Source organism: Carassius gibelio, chromosome B8 (genome assembly GCF_023724105.1).
Source record: "Carassius gibelio isolate Cgi1373 ecotype wild population from Czech Republic chromosome B8, carGib1.2-hapl.c, whole genome shotgun sequence".
Lineage (NCBI taxonomy): Eukaryota > Metazoa > Chordata > Actinopteri > Cypriniformes > Cyprinidae > Carassius > Carassius gibelio.
In genome coordinates this window covers 3,579,021-3,595,265 of record NC_068403.1, presented here as the reverse complement: position 1 = coordinate 3,595,265, position 16,245 = coordinate 3,579,021, and the positions used below count along the sequence as shown (strand labels likewise).

Sequence of the window (16,245 nt, the reverse complement as noted above, 5' to 3'; positions counted from 1 at the left end):
TCCACGTCCTCGATCTCCAAGAGGACTCCCACGATGCACGGTGTTGCCGGCTCACACACCTGGTCAGTCGCGCTCTCGAGTTCCTGTTCCCTGTCAGTGGATGGCTCGGGCTCTGCGGCTGCGGTGGGCTCTGGCTCCGTGCGGCGTGATGGTGGCTGGCTGGTCTCTGGGTCGGGAGTGGGACTGGCGAGATCCACTATCGGGCAGACGGTGAAAGGTGAGCCATTTCTCGCCAGAGTCCACTCCACGAATGCGGCGAAATCCTCCCGAGGACCGTCCGGGTAGCTGGTGGCATTAGCTAATAAAAGAAACTGTCTGGTGTGGTCCTCGAGAGAGCGTCCTTCCTGCTCCAGCATGAGGAGGAGGAATCCGGGGCTAGAGAGGGGATCCATCAACACTTCAGAACAAAAAGACTGTGAAAAAACGAAAGCAAAACGGAGGGAAAGACGCAGTTTTATACTTCTTTTTTTTTGGTCGGGTCTTCTGTCACAGTTTTACGCTGCCTGAAGGAATACGGAGTCGAGGATAAACGGAATAAGGCTTTTAATATATCCAACACAGGGGATATCCAACATGGAGCACAGAGGTAGACACACGTAAGTAGCAAGTAGACCCGACAAAACAGAACTGAAAGGACAAGGCTTAAGTACAAAGGATAATGGGGAAACAGGTGGATGGAATAACTAAATTAACAGGGACATGGAACACATGAGGAATAGAATAGACACACCTGGGAACTAATCAAACTAAACACGGAAGACAGAAACTGGGTCACTGGGGCAAAAACACTAAATGAGTCCAGGTGTGTGACACATATCATGTCCATGTTATTTTGTTTTATTCGTGTGTGTGTGTGTGTGTGTGTGTGCTCTTGTTTTTTTGACATATCAACTCTGTATAATGACATGGGTATATGACACTTGATTACAAGGAGAGGGTGACTTAACCCATGTCCCCATTTTTCAAAACGCTTATAAATCATACAGAATGAGTTTTTTTGAGAAAGTAAAAATGCACAAAGTTTCCTGTGAGGGTTAGGGGTAAGGTTGGTGTAGGGCCATGTGTTCACAACAGGCACCAAGTTTTGTACCATTACATACATAATAACTAATATAAAAATGTCCCTAATAAAGGTAAAATAAATTCAAGAGGGTAAATACCGGCCCTTAATGGAAAAGTTAATTTCTGAGCCTGATACAGAAGAAATAATGCTGTTGTTGTTGTCCACAGAGGGAAGTCTATTTATATTATATTATGGGGAAGTTGTGGCCTAGTGGTTAGAGAGTTTGACTCCTAACCCTAGGGTTATGGGTTCGAGTCTTGGGCCGGCAATACCACAACTAAGGAGCCCCTTGAGCAAGGGATCGAACCCCCAACTGCTCCCCGGGCGCAGCAGCATAAATGGCTGCCCACTGCTCCAGGTGTGTGTTCACAGTATGTGTGTGTGTTCACTGCTCTGTGTGTGTGCACATCGGATGGGTTAAATGCAGAGCACGAATTCTGGGTATGGGTCACCATACTTGGCTGAATGTCACGTCACGTCACTTACCGTATCAGAAAGACCTTCAGCTTTGAGGTTCTGGTCTTTCAGGGCCTGTTGCAGGACCAGGATTTCAGCTTTGTGCTCTTTGACCGCCAGTTCAACGCTCTGACGAGACTCAGAATTACGCTGCTCTGCACGGAGTCTGGAGAGAGAGAGAGAGAGAGAGAGAGAGAGAGAGAGAGAGAGAGAGAGAGAGAGAGAGAGAGAGAGAGAGAGAGGGAGTTATAGAAGAAAATGAAGTGTTGAAGTGGCACAGTGTGTCTCTTACTCAGTGTTTCTATCTCATCTCTACACTGAACGTTTGTTATGTAACTCTTATATAACTATGGGCACTTCTGGCCCCGTGAATATTTAAAAAGAAACTGTTTTGACAAACTTTTAACACATTCTAGTTGTTTTTTGTGCACGGATAAAATCAACAGCTTTTTGTTTTGGAGGCTATATACAAATCTAGAATTGTATGCCTTTAATAATGTATATCGATTTGCATTCATTCATTTATATTTGCATTAATGTCAACGTTTTTATCATGTCTGATATCTATATATATTAATTAATTATTATTATTATGATATCTAAGTTTGCAGTTTTTATTGTGTAAAATCCTTTGACGTCATCATAAATCCACCAAATTATTTTATGTATCTATTTATTTAATTTTATTATTATATATATTTTTTGACTATCCAAATGATGTAGTCCATCAGTATGCGATTGAAACATTTTTCTGGAGTAGGGCTATATGCATAGCCAGCATTTTTATATCCTAAACATAAGTAATAAAGTAATTTAGTTATGTGCATTATATATATATGCATTTATATATTCAATTGAATTTTGCATTAATAAATAAAGAAATAAATTAAGGCCTGAAAATCATAATTTTTATATCAAAATAGCAAATTATATTATATATTATATTATATTATATATATATATATGTGTGTGTGTGTGTGTGTGTGTGTGTGTTAAATACATTTCTAAATGAATAAATCTTAATATATCGGTTTTCATTACATAAGGTTAGAGTGTTTTATTTACTATTGTATTTTTAAAGCTGATTTACAGCTGAACTGAATTTAGTTTGCATCATCGAATCACTATTTTCTTGTTTAGTTTGCTATATCTGTATAATATAAGCACTATAAAATAAAGGTGACTTGACTGTGATGAACCCACTAAACTGAAATGTTATCTCATAGTGCAGGAGTGTGTGTCATGACTCGGACACTGTCCAGTGTGTGTGTGTGTGTGTGTGTGTGTGTGTGTGTGTGTGTACCTGTTCTGCTTCTCGTTGTCCAGTTGTCTCTGTGTGTCTCTGGCTCGGCGCTCCGCCTGGTTCTTCTCCTCCTCCAGGGCAGATCTCCAGTTCTCCCACTGTCTCTCCTTCTCCAGCAGCTCGTCGTTCAGCGTCTCCAGCTCCAGCACCTGCTCCTCAAGCATCGTACATGTGGTCTTCAGCGTCTCCATGTTCTACACACACAAGCACATGTATCACACTTTCGTAGCACACAAATACACTCATGAGAATCTTATTCAAGCAACCATTCCATTTTTTTTCTGACTTTTTCATAATTTTGTATTATTATTTTGTTGTTTTAGAAAGAATACATTCACAAATAACACTGTCTAGCAGATCAAATGTTTAGAGATTAGTAGATAAGTATTACATTTTACTAGTTTTTTTTACTAGTTACATTTTAATAAATATATTTTTGTTTTATTTTATTTGCACAAGTTTTTTATTAGAGAAGTTTAAATTTTTTTAGGATTTTATTATCTAACTTTGAATAAATGTTTAATTATTTCATGCTTTAAATTATAATTAAAGATAATTATTTTTTATTTAATGTATTTTAAATACATTAATTTAATTAAATTAATTACATTTATTTTTTATTTAATTTACATTTATTTTCATTACAGAGGTTTTCATTTTATAAGAAAGATTTTATTAATTTACAAAACTTTTCCAAGCCATGCAATGTATAATCTAAATGAGTTGTATTGAAATAAATTGTTAATAATTGTAATACATTTAAATTCAATTACAATTTTAAATTACATTTTATTTACATGTTTTCGTGAGAGAAATGTCCATAAAAAAAATAATAAAAAGATTTTAATGTAGATTTTAATACAGATTTTTCCAGGTCTGGAAATGTAGATAAACATATGTTTTTATAAATTAAATACATTTAATTTGAATATTTTATTTAAATAATATTTTATTTATTTAAATTTAAATTTTAAATAATTTATTTCATTTTAATTTAAAATAAAATCATTATCATACTGCCATCATAAAAGTTTCTATGATTTTTTAAGTTTTAAATAATTTTTAAATAAGTTTTATACAGTTTTATGAGTTAAATTCTTATCACTCAAAGTCCTTTTTAAAGACTTTTCCAGGTCTGAAAATCACCATTTTAAAATGGCCAGATATTTCCATATCTCTATGATGGCAGAAACCTCGATAAAAAGAAACCGATCACTGATAACTTATTCAATACATCTGCTGCAGGAACTGCAGGATACCAGGCTGAAATTATGCTGATAGATGTGGAAAGGAAGCTGCAGGTTTTTTTCATTTTGACTTTCATTAGCAGGTGCGGATTTCAGAGTCGCAGCCAATCAGAATTGATCCTCAGAATCAGGCAGATGTGCTCGGAAGTGCATCTCAGCGGCACGACTGGATATTAGCACATTTCAGAAAGACACAGAAGGAGAGAGAGAGTCTCCAAATATAGCCGGGCGTGCTCTTGCCCCTGTGAAGTCCAACGCTGGCAGGGCAGAGGGGAGAATATGACACATTTCTGCCTCCTACCAGCGTCTATGATTACCATCCGCTTCTGTTATACAACAGCGAGGACTGCACACCTACACACACGTCCCACGCGCCTGCATCACCTCTCACACACACACACACACACACACACACAGCTCACTGCGGCATCATCGTGCAAAAACAATATAACCCACGAGCATTTTATTAAAAAGCTTTGTTTTGGCTCTGAGGAGCACAGCTGTGATTCGCTCTTCATGTGTTGTGTCATCACTTTTCAAACCCTAAAACAGTCATATCACGAGAAATTAAGAAAACATACTACACTATATCATATAAATGCACGTTAAAAACACCTTTTACAGAAACTGAACTCCAAATATAATGCATTACAAACGGATTTTCAGCCAGCAGAGGAATAAACCACCATATACTGTATATGAAAGTTGCTAATATTTGTTAATGTTTTCGAAAGAATTCTCTTCTACTCGCTAACGTTTATTTGGTCAGAAATACAGTATAAACAGTAAAATTGTGAAATATTATTACTATTTCATGTTAGTGTTTTTATTGTAATATGTTTTAAAATGTAATTTATTCTAGTGATGTAAAGCTGAATTTTCAGCATCATTCCTCCAGTCTTCAGTGTCACATGATGTCATTATAAAATACTGCTTTTTTTAAATACTGCTATTTTTTGATTTTATGATGAAAAAAATCTTTTAACATTTTCTGGCCCAATAAGTGACCATTTTAAAATGTTAATTTTCTATGATAATGTTATAACTATGTAAAGTAACTGAGAAATGTAACTTACAACAGCAATCATTTAATATTGCATGATTTTTCCTGTTTTCATAATGAATGGACAATCATCATTTTGTATTTTTTTTTTAAATACAATAACAAGGAACAATGTTTATGAAATAGAAACGTTTATAAAAAAAGATAAAGTAGATAAGCATAACTTTTTATAATTTTAAATATTTTTTATTCACATTTTAAACCATTTAATAGATTTGACTTGAAATAGAAATGTTTTTCATCATTATACTGTAAATGTATTTACGGTCAACTCAGTTTAACTAAATAGATATTAAAAATCACCTAAATGTCCTGATTGAACTATGGCTCAATCCTGGCTTTGTCTGTGAAACCAGGCCATAATGTTGACTTATTATTATTATTATTATTATAACAGCAATCATTTAACTATCCAGGATTTTTCCAGTTTTCATAATAACTATGATTTTTTTTTCTATTATATTTTTGTTGTTCTATAGAGATTCACAAAGAACAATGTTTAGCAGATAAAATGTTCATAGATTAGTTTTTATATAAAAAAAATATACGAGTATAACTTTTTATAAACTACATTTTATTTAAAAACATAAATACATTTAAAATATATTTTCAGATTTTGTAACATTATAAATGTCACTTTTGATCAATTTAATGCATCTTTGCTGAATATATTTGCTCTTTTCTTTATTTAATTTTTTTGTTTGTTTTTTTATCTTACTGACCTCATAACTGCTGAACAAAGTTTACATGTCATTATTATTTCTAAATTATTATTTACAGGTCATTATTACAACTAAACCCCAGAAACACTAAAATAAACGAATAAAACAAATTCAGAATGCTTCACTTTTGTGGTTTAATTTCAATAATTGATCATTTTGGAAAGAATGTTTCGAGCTCTTAAATTCACAGTATGACCCTTTAGTCTCCTAATGTGTTCAGTTCTGATTTTACACTCATTTTCGAGATGCTAATGACAGCTAGACATGCTCTCAGAGAGAACAGCATCTGTTAAAGTATTGCTCTTCACCTGCTCTTCACACTTCTCTCCCGCTGCGTGCACGTGCGTCTGTGACTCACACACCTGCTGACGGGAGTGTGTGTGTGTGTGTGTGGACTCTACCTGTTTCTGGTTGTTGAGGTGCATCTCTCGGTCAGCCACCTCCCGGCGCATGCGCTCCACGTCCTGCTTGAGCTGCAGTCTCTCCTCGTTCTCGTCTGTGGCCTCGTCCAGCTGTTTGGACAGATAGAAGTTCTGTCGGTTCAGATCGGCGTTTTCCTGCGTCAGCTGCGTCAGCTGCTCCTCCAGATCCGTGATCACCTGAGACAGGTGCAACAGAGATTAGGGAACACATATGTAACATTTTTAAATGCATACGTGCATTTTCCGTGTCATATTATGCTCAGGGCCAATAGAAACAAAAGCATGCAAATATATATAAATATACGTGTTTTCAGTTAATGTATTGTAAAATGTAATTTATTTCTGTGATGTGCAGCTGTATTTTCAGCATCATTACTCCAGTCATGTCATATGATCTTCAGAAATCATTCTAATATACTGATTTGATGCTCAACAAAACAATATTATTATTATGATCAATATTTAAAACAGTTTAGTAAAGAATTTTCAGGATTCTTTGATGAATAGGAGGATCAAAAGATCAGCATTTGTCTGAAATAAAAAGCTTTTGTAACAATATACACTATTTATTTTATTTTTTTGGGGGGGAGGGTTTATAGAAATTAATTCTTTTATTTGGCAAAGATGCTTTAAATTGATCAAAAGTGATGATAAAGACATTATTGTTTTGAGATATTCCTATCTCAGATAAATGCAGTTCTTCTGAATTTTGTATTTTTCAAAGAAACCTCAAAAAATTCTGCTCAGCTGTTTTCAACATAAAATAATATACAGGTATATATATATTTATTTTATTTTTAATTTTTTATATATTTATTATTATTTGTGAGCTAATCTGAATATTAGAATGATTTCTGAAGGATTATGTGACTGGAGTAATGAGGCTAAAAATGTTGCTTTGAAATCAAAGGAATAAATTACATTTAAACATATATTTGAATAGAAATCAGTTATTTCAAATAGTAAAAATATTTCAGAATTAGACAGATTTTTCTGTATTTTGGATCAAATAAATGCAGGCTTGGTGAGCAGAAGAGACTTCTTACTGTTCCAAAACTTTTTACTGGTATAGTGTACTCTAAACTTAATCAGAAAAGCTTCTTTGACTAAAACTTCACACATTTCCAAAGCCTCCATCTGTTTGTATGAAACTGCAGTGTTGGTCAAGAGTGTGGAGGAGGTTTCTGCGCTCATTATTACTGTCATTACTGTCACACACTCACCAGAAACACTTTAGTTTATTTGCTCAGAGTTTAGCTGTTTAGCATCTTTCACCGATTAAATTCAAAAATGCATCTGTTTGCCAACCTTCTGATCTGCACAATGCCATGTTGCTAGGCATTTTTTATTTAGCTGATAGCTTAGAAAGGTAGTATAGGGAAGGATGAGAAAAGATGCCATTGTGCACTTTTAAATAGCAAAGTATTTAGATGTAAGTTAAGCGTGTACAGGAAGATGACGATGCATGTGTAAACGAAAATAAATAGAAATATTTGCTCATTTAATTCTTGTTGCACAAAATTCTTCACTAACTTTTATAGAGCGTATATATGCCTTTAAATACTTTTATATTAAATTATAAATGTAAGTGTGATTAATGTAAACTACTAAATCACCTATTCTATTTTTTGACAAATTATTAATTTAAAAAGTATTAACTTACCTATTTAACTTTGGCAGGATTTATAAATAATTGTTATAATATATGTCATAATATATGAGTATAAAATTATATATTCATATTTTTTACCTGTTCATTAATGTCAAATACTAAATCAGCTATCAGTCATTCCATTTAAATCTTTAGACATTTTTATAATTATAATTATTCAAAGAAGCCACCTTACACTAACTTTCAATTTATGCATTACTTTTAATATTATTCTTATGGTATCTTATATTATTATAATACAAAATTATAAGTGTCTTTAAAATAAAATACCAAAAAAATGTTTATTTATTTATTCATTTATTTTTACATTTATTTGAATAATTGAATGACCAATGTAAGATAAATCAGAATTCCACTAAAAAAAAGTATTACATGACTTATATATATATATATATATATATATATATATATATATATATATATTAGTATTATTTTACATAAGTTTAATTTCTCATATTTAAGTAAAAATATTTGATAACAGCAACACTGTAATTTCAATTTAAATGATTTAATTCAGTTATCATATATGGATGTCTAAAATGAAAAACCCAATAAATAACAGTAAGTATTAAAAAATAAATAAATAAATAAATAAGATTTTATCTTTTCATAAAAAAATCAAAACAGTAGTTTGCACTCCATAAATCCATAAAACATTAATATGCCCACATTAGTAAACACACACACACACACACAAACCTTTGATATTCAAATTAATTAGATTATTTGATGTATTTTCTATATATGTATCTCTTATTTTTAAGAAAAATAACCTCAAAACTGTTTCAAATGACTAAATCTCACAAATTCTGATATTCAGATGAAATGACAAAAATATTAAGAGCATATTTATTCACTGAATAAGATTTATGCCATCTACGATCAAGAGAAACAAAAAAGAAATAAAAACATCTTAGCAACCACAGCATTGTTTTTAGTGTTGCGCAAGCATTGAATATGCATTTAATTAGTCAAATAAAATAGCAAAAAGGAATGCAATGTGTTATTTTAAATCCTTAATGTACATACTGTAATACAGCTCAAAAAACTGAGAAGATCAAAGCGTGTTTGGTGAAAAGAAGCCGTCACCACGCGCTGGGATTATAAGAGATTACGAAAGACAGAACGAAGAGCAAACTATCAGTCTGTAGTCTCACCATCAGCAGAACTCACCGAGACTGACAGCGAGGCTTCAGACACTTTAATTAAAGCTGGGAATAACTATCACTAGCACTCACACAAGCCCTTAACCCCAAGTGTGAGCAATAGCAATAACTATGCTTGATTTACCACGTACACAACAACAAGTCCATATGTTTTCATTTCAGTAAGACAATGAAATTCACATTTCCATGTTTATACGTTCATCTGAGCTCCAGTTATGATTGCAAAGGAGTATGATGAAGGAAAAGTGTAATATAACTCCTCAGCGCGGTGGAGAAGATGGGGCCGGGTGAGAATACAGCATCGGTGGAGATGCTCAAACAGCTTGAGTGTGGGTGGACAGTGAAAGTAGGGCAGAGATGCTCCGTGCTTGACAATAATGAAACACACTCCAGGGGCAACGCAAACCAAAGCACTTCAAAATGCAACCGTTCCCCAAATCAATGACTGCTGGATTCAGGATGCTTGAAAACAGATGCATTTGAAAATAAACCAAAATCTAACCAAAATCTGTGTGTGATTGTATTACAACAACCTGAAATAACCGTTTTCTGTGATCCAAGCTGAATTTTCAGCATCATTACTCAGTCTTTAGTGTCACATGATCTGTCAGAAATTTGGTAATTTTCGGTTGTTATTTTTTTACATGGGATATTTAAATTGCTTCGGATTAAAAGCGATGAATGCAAAAAAAATTAATACATATTTTTCAATATATTGGTAAATGGGTTGCATGCCATGATTTATTAAACTGTAACAGCAGTGTGACATGCTATTCTTCATCTGAAGTTATTTTAAATAATACTTTTCTAATTCTTTTATAAATGTCAGAGTACATGCCATTTTGATGGGCTACTTTTAAATTAAGTAGTTAATAAGTAGGTTATTTTAATCATTCGAAAAAAGCTTGATTTAAATGATACAGCCACTGATCCAAAGACACACTTTACCCTTTAAACTTAAAAAAAAAAAAACATTAATATTTTTATTCAGCAAGGATGCATTAAATTGAATCAAAAGTATCAGCAAGCATTTTTATTAATTATTCAAAAAAATTATATTTCACATAAACGCTGTTCTGTTAATAATAAATGTTTTTCAGACTGATTTATAAATGATCATGTGACATTGAAGACTGGAGTAATGATACTGAAAATTCAGTTTTGAACCATAAGGAATTAATTACATTTGAATATATTTTTAAATAAAACACACTTATTTTAAATTGTAAAAACATTTAGCATTTTACTCTTTTTACTGCATTCTTGAGTTTTCAATAATATTTAAAAAATCTTTATAAGTCTACATTCATATAAATTTTAAACTAAAATGGTGATATATTTATATATAAAAAAAGAAGGTTTTATTTATGGATTTAGTTCTGACTCAGATGCTGCTTATGGAAACTGCACCGTCCACACTTTCTATGTGTGGTGTGGGTCACAAGTGATGAGTCAAAAACACAGAAAAGCTCATTTGCATACCGCACAGCTGTCTCTCAGGGCATCAAACTTGCGTTGGATCTCATCCCGATGGGCCTTAAAAAAAGAGAGAAACCAAATGAGAGTGAAAATTGCCCTGTTTGCAAGAAGTGCTCACTCTGCCAGAGTGCTGCAGTAAAGTGCATTTGAGCAGATAGCAGCGGCGCTGTGAAATGAACTCGAGTGTGATGACGGGCCTGATGTCATGCATGAGAGCTGCGGGGTGCGAGGATGAAACCGTGTCATATGCATTGAAACAGAGCACCGCAGAAGAGCGTGGGAAGATGTTTACAGCACTGGGAAGAAGAGGAACACAATGGTCCACTGAGAGATTGGCCACATGATAATTCATTACGACTGAACGATATAAAGGAGAAGAAATGATTGGGATTATATCGACTGCTGACTACTTTTAAACTTTAGCTTGCCAAGATACAAACTTCTTAGTTACGCTACAGCTGAGCTGCCTTTTGCTTAAGTTACTTAAAAATAAACCTACTGCATTATAGTTGATAGAAAGGTCTCTAAATGATCAAAACCTTGCTGAAAAACGTTGAACTCAATCTACTTTTTTCATCAAGTTAAAGTCTTTTAATATTATTGAACAAATGTCCACCTTCTGCTCGTGCTGTGAAACTATTATTCATTTTTATCAAGTAAACATAACACTTATTGGTTTGAAGCAACTTAGTTTTATTTTATTATCCATACATTATCATTAAAAAATCAGGTTCAAATATATCAAATGGGTCAATATCACCATAAAGTGCCTTTCAACCCTCAGAATACTCACAGATTTTGGTTTTAATTTAATTAATTTATTTTTTTTTATTTTTTTTTATAATTATGGGCCAATATTCAATTAGATTTGTCCACCCTGTTATGGACCTATATGTTACTGTTTAATACGTTTTCACTGCAAAATTAAGATGCAAATAATATTTTCTGAAATGTATGATGTCCTATTCCTAATCAGGGTTATTTGTTTGCTCTCAAATTCTAAAAAAAGAAACTCTGCACATGTATTTTTTCTTATTTGGAGAAAACTCTGATATTTGGATGCAGTTTTTTGTTTGCATGTTATTCTAGCTATTGCACACACTGGATTATATAGGTACAGTTGAATTATTATTTAAAATATTATTGCAATACAATGGCAGAATGTCAGTAATATGCATGCTAATATGCCAGTGGTTAACAGTGAGAATGGGTCTCCTCTGAACTGTGATCAGGGAAAGAGATGGATTGGATCATGGTCTCACCCGGAGGACGGTGATCTCCTCCTCGGCCTCGGCGGTGGTCTCCTCCAGCTCGGTCTTGGCCTGTTGTAGCTGGTTCTCCAGAGCGCGCCGGGACGCCTGCAGACTGCTGATCTGAGCTTCTCTCTCCTGCAGGGACAGCGTGAGCTCCGACACCTGCCTCTTGATCTCCAGCTTCTGCTCCTCGTGCTCCAGACCCATCTGTGGAGGAGCACACAGCAGGACCCGAGTTACCGGGTGCATCAATAACGTCTCATGAAGCCAAAAGCTGTGTGTTTGTAAGAAACCAATCCATCGTTAATAACTTAAAACCATTGCTTCCTGCTAAAATACAAGCACTCTATCCATAATATTGTTTCCTCCACTGAAAAAGTTGTCTGGTCTGAAACAGATCTGAAGCACTGTTTACGAGCCAAAACAGACTTATTCTAAACAAATATTTGGTGATTTAGACAAGACGAGACAGACTCCTTCAGTGTTATTATGGATGGATTATGGTATTTTGGCCAGAAGTGACGGTTTTAATTCAAAATGAATTAATGATGGATTTGTTTCTTACAAACACACAGCTATTATTAACAGAAACACACATTTGCCAAACCCTGTTTGTTTTACATGTTGTTATTTGTAACAAACCATATTCGAGACGCGTTGTCAGATTTAAAATTTAATGCGGAGAACCGTATAGTTACTTTTTTATATCGAGAACTGTTCCACTCCTAATATAAAAGTATATACAAAGGGAAACACACACACACACACACATACATATATATATATATATATATATATATACAGTACAGACCAAAAGTTTGGAAACATTACTATTTTTAATGTTTTTGAAAGAAGATTCTTCTGCTCATCAAGCCTGCATTTATTTGATCAAAAATACAGAAAAAACTGTAATATTGTGAAATAATATTACTACTTAAAATAATAGTTTTCTATTTGAATATACTTTAAAAAAATAATTTATTCCTGTGATGCAAAGCTGAATTTTCAGCATCATTCCTCCAGCCTTCAGTGTCACATGTAACATCAGTCGATCACATGATCATTTAGAAATCATTCTAATATTCTGATTTATTATGAGTGTTGGAAACAGTTCTACTGTCGAATATATTTGTTCAATAAAAGGTTAAAAAGAACTGCATTTATTCAAAATGTAAAAAAAATTCTGATAATATATTTTCTTTACTATCACTTTTTATCCATTTAACACATCCTTGCTGAATAAAAGTATTGATTTTATTTAAAAAGAAGAAAAAAAAATTACTGATCCCAAATGACTGACCAGTAGTGTATATTGTTATTACAAAATATTTCTATTTTAAAAACATAGCATCTTTTTTTTTTCTTTTTTTTACTTTTTATTCATCAAAGTATCCTAAAAAAGTATCACAAGTTCAGAAAAAATATGAAGCAGCAGAACTGTTTCAAACTTTGATAATTAATCATCATATTAGAATAATTTCTAAAGGATCATGTGCATCACAGAAATAAATGATAATTTAAAGTATAATAAATTAAAAACAATTATTTTAAATTGTAATAATATATCACAATATTACATTTTTTCTGTATTTTTGATCAAATAAATGCAGGATTGATGAGCAGAAGAAACTTCTTTCAAAAACATTAAAAATAGTAATGTTTCCAAACTTTGGTCTGTACTGTACATAGGCTATATAAAGTTTTAGACTTCAATGTGTATGTAAAATTTAATTTCTTTCTTTCTGTTGATTTTTTGGGCTGAAACATTAAGACATTTTGTATTCATCATCTTACAAAACACAAACAGTTTCAAAGCAGCTCTACAAATATTCATGATGTTAATGTTCGTAACATATAATATATTCATGCCTTACAGTCATATTTAGCAGATTAGAGCTCATAATAATCACATTAATCACAGGCTCGTATTAATTAAGAGACCACATGGAGTATTTGTCGCCCTGCTGGGCAATTTAAATGAACTTGAAAAGACGTTATTAAAATGAGTTAAAACAAGACACGTTCAAAAGTTTGGGGTCAGTTTGAATAAAGAAGAAATTAAATCTTATATTCAGCAAGGACGCATTAAATTGATCAAAAGTGACTTTAAAGACATGTTACAGAACATTCCAAATAAATGCTCTTCCTTTGATCTTTTTATTCACTAAAGAAACTTGAAAAAAATGTATCCTGCTTTCCACTTCTTCCACATTTCTTCAGATTTTTCTCGGTCATCACTCACTTCTCTCAGTCTGGCCTCCAGTTCCAGCACTCTGCTCTTGTTAGTCTGCTCTTGTTGTGTCAGTTTCTCCAGATGTTCCTCCAGCTTTGCATTCTGGGCCTCCAGTTTCCCTGCCTGAGATTCCAGATAAAACTTCTGCTGTCTGAGTTCAGAGATCATCTCCTCCTGGGCTTTCCTAAAAGATTGCAAACAAGATTTGAAGAGTTTTTTGAAAGAATCAAAATCAGTCCTGTTTCTAAAACCTTGCAGAGCTAAATGAACACGCTGGTTAAGATAGCGTGCATCACAGCGGCATTGAAAACACAAACTCTGTATATCATGCAAATATACCAGGTCACCCTTCATTAACTTTGTGCTTAACCCTAAAAAATGTATAACCTTTACATTCAAATACATTTCATATCCAAATGTCCAAATGAACGGCATGCAATTGTCTGTGAAAATACAGTATTGATACTAATATTGCATGGAAGCAAAAGCAATAAGCCACAAGACTACAGTAAAGTCAATGTAAAAGACAAATGTGAAGATTTTGCATTTTATTATAATTAAATATTATTGTAGAAAATATTAAATGTATCTCTATATTATTTATTTTATGTTTTACTTTATTTTGTACACTATAAATAATGATACAATTTATAGAAACAAAGCAATACAAGGACATTCCCAGAAGTTTCTTCACAATATTACAAATGATTATTGTTTTTTTTTCTTCTTATTTTTGTTTAGGGTCAATCTACTTTTTTATTTTCAGTTTTCATTTTAGTTCCAGTAATTTTTTTGTGTGTGCTTCTGTGTGTGTCATATATATATATATATTAAGTTTTAAATATTTTTTATTTCAGTTCTATTAATTTTAGCACTTCGACATTATTTTAAGTGACTAATGCAAAAAACTAAATATTTGCGAAGGATACCATATCCAATACAAACTGTGTGTTTTATGACATTATGTAGCACAGCACGAAGCAGAATGCCTAATTGCTTTTACATAACAACAACAGGCAGCCGCAATATGATAAAAGACTAAAATGTGATTAATAATTAAAAGTGCTGCTTAAAATAATCCAAACGCACAGCTCTCGAGTCAAGTAGTAATGTGTCAGTCTCGCTGTAGGCTGTTTATTAGCATCTGTAAGTGATTTCCGTCCATCACTGAATCAGCTGGAGTCTGTGTGTTCATGGATGTAAACTCACATGTTTTGCTGCGTGAAAATGCTGCTGTTTGCTGCCAGTTTGTTGGCCTCGGACAGCTCAGCGATCCTCTGCTCCAGGTTGCTCATCTTTGACTCCATGGCATTGATGGTCTACATGAAACACAGGCACTGATGAGTAAATCAGACTTTATAATTCAAAGCAGAACCTTAGTTCAATAATGAAGAGAACAGCTTGAATTTCTTTAAGAGATCAGCAGCTGGTGAATCAGTACAGTCAACCTGGGGTACGTTTCCCAAAAGCATAGTTGCTAACCTGTTAGCAACTTAGTTGGTTTGGCAATGGAAAATTGTATTGCAACCAACAACCAACTTAGTTAGCAACTATGCTTTTGGGAAACTCACCCCTGTACAGTTTAGTCTTTTACAAAATTTATCTTTTACAAAAGTAACAATACTAGCCTTCCTACAGTATCCAGTAGGGTTATTAACTAAACTTAACTAAAATATAACAAAAAAATCGTACTTAAGATAAACTAAATAATAAAATTATTCATATATATACTCACTCACACACACACACACACACACACACACACACACACACACACGCACACACACATGCCCTTCATTTAACTTTATTAATCACTTGATCTTTTTAAACCAGTGCTTACTTAATATATAAATATTTCAAGTATACACGCTAGTTTTTAATGTATTATTTACTTATAATTATTAGTAGAATTAGTTAACTCATTTAACTTAATCTTTTTTTATACTAAACAAAATAGGTTAAACCTATTTTTAACCTAAATTAAATAGGTCCAATAGTTTTTAAAATTGTAGTTGTTATTATCACAACATGTTTTTTGTAATTCCTATTATCTTTGCCATATTACCATATATATTTTTTTTAAATAAAAAAAAATTCACAGCAGATTTTTTTTTTTACAGTAATGAGAAATAAAAAAATATGCCATGATGCAAAAAATAAACAATT

General features: G+C 32.9%; 1 protein-coding gene across 5 annotated transcripts in view; it reads right to left on the bottom strand.

Moving 5' to 3' along the window:
* The window catches only part of LOC127962977 (citron Rho-interacting kinase), a 76,961-nt gene that overhangs the window by 42,752 nt on the left and 17,964 nt on the right, over positions 1 to 16,245 (bottom strand). For all 5 annotated transcript variants that reach the window (XM_052562605.1, XM_052562608.1, XM_052562606.1 and 2 more), the window contains exons 12-18: positions 15,289 to 15,398; positions 14,089 to 14,263; positions 11,856 to 12,053; positions 10,597 to 10,650; positions 6,256 to 6,453; positions 2,823 to 3,016; positions 1,550 to 1,685 (exon numbers count right to left, since the gene is read on the bottom strand). In XM_052562605.1, the coding sequence (XP_052418565.1) occupies positions 1,550 to 1,685; positions 2,823 to 3,016; positions 6,256 to 6,453; positions 10,597 to 10,650; positions 11,856 to 12,053; positions 14,089 to 14,263; positions 15,289 to 15,398 (1,065 nt within the window). The remainder of the gene's footprint in view (positions 1 to 1,549; positions 1,686 to 2,822; positions 3,017 to 6,255; positions 6,454 to 10,596; positions 10,651 to 11,855; positions 12,054 to 14,088; positions 14,264 to 15,288; positions 15,399 to 16,245) is intronic.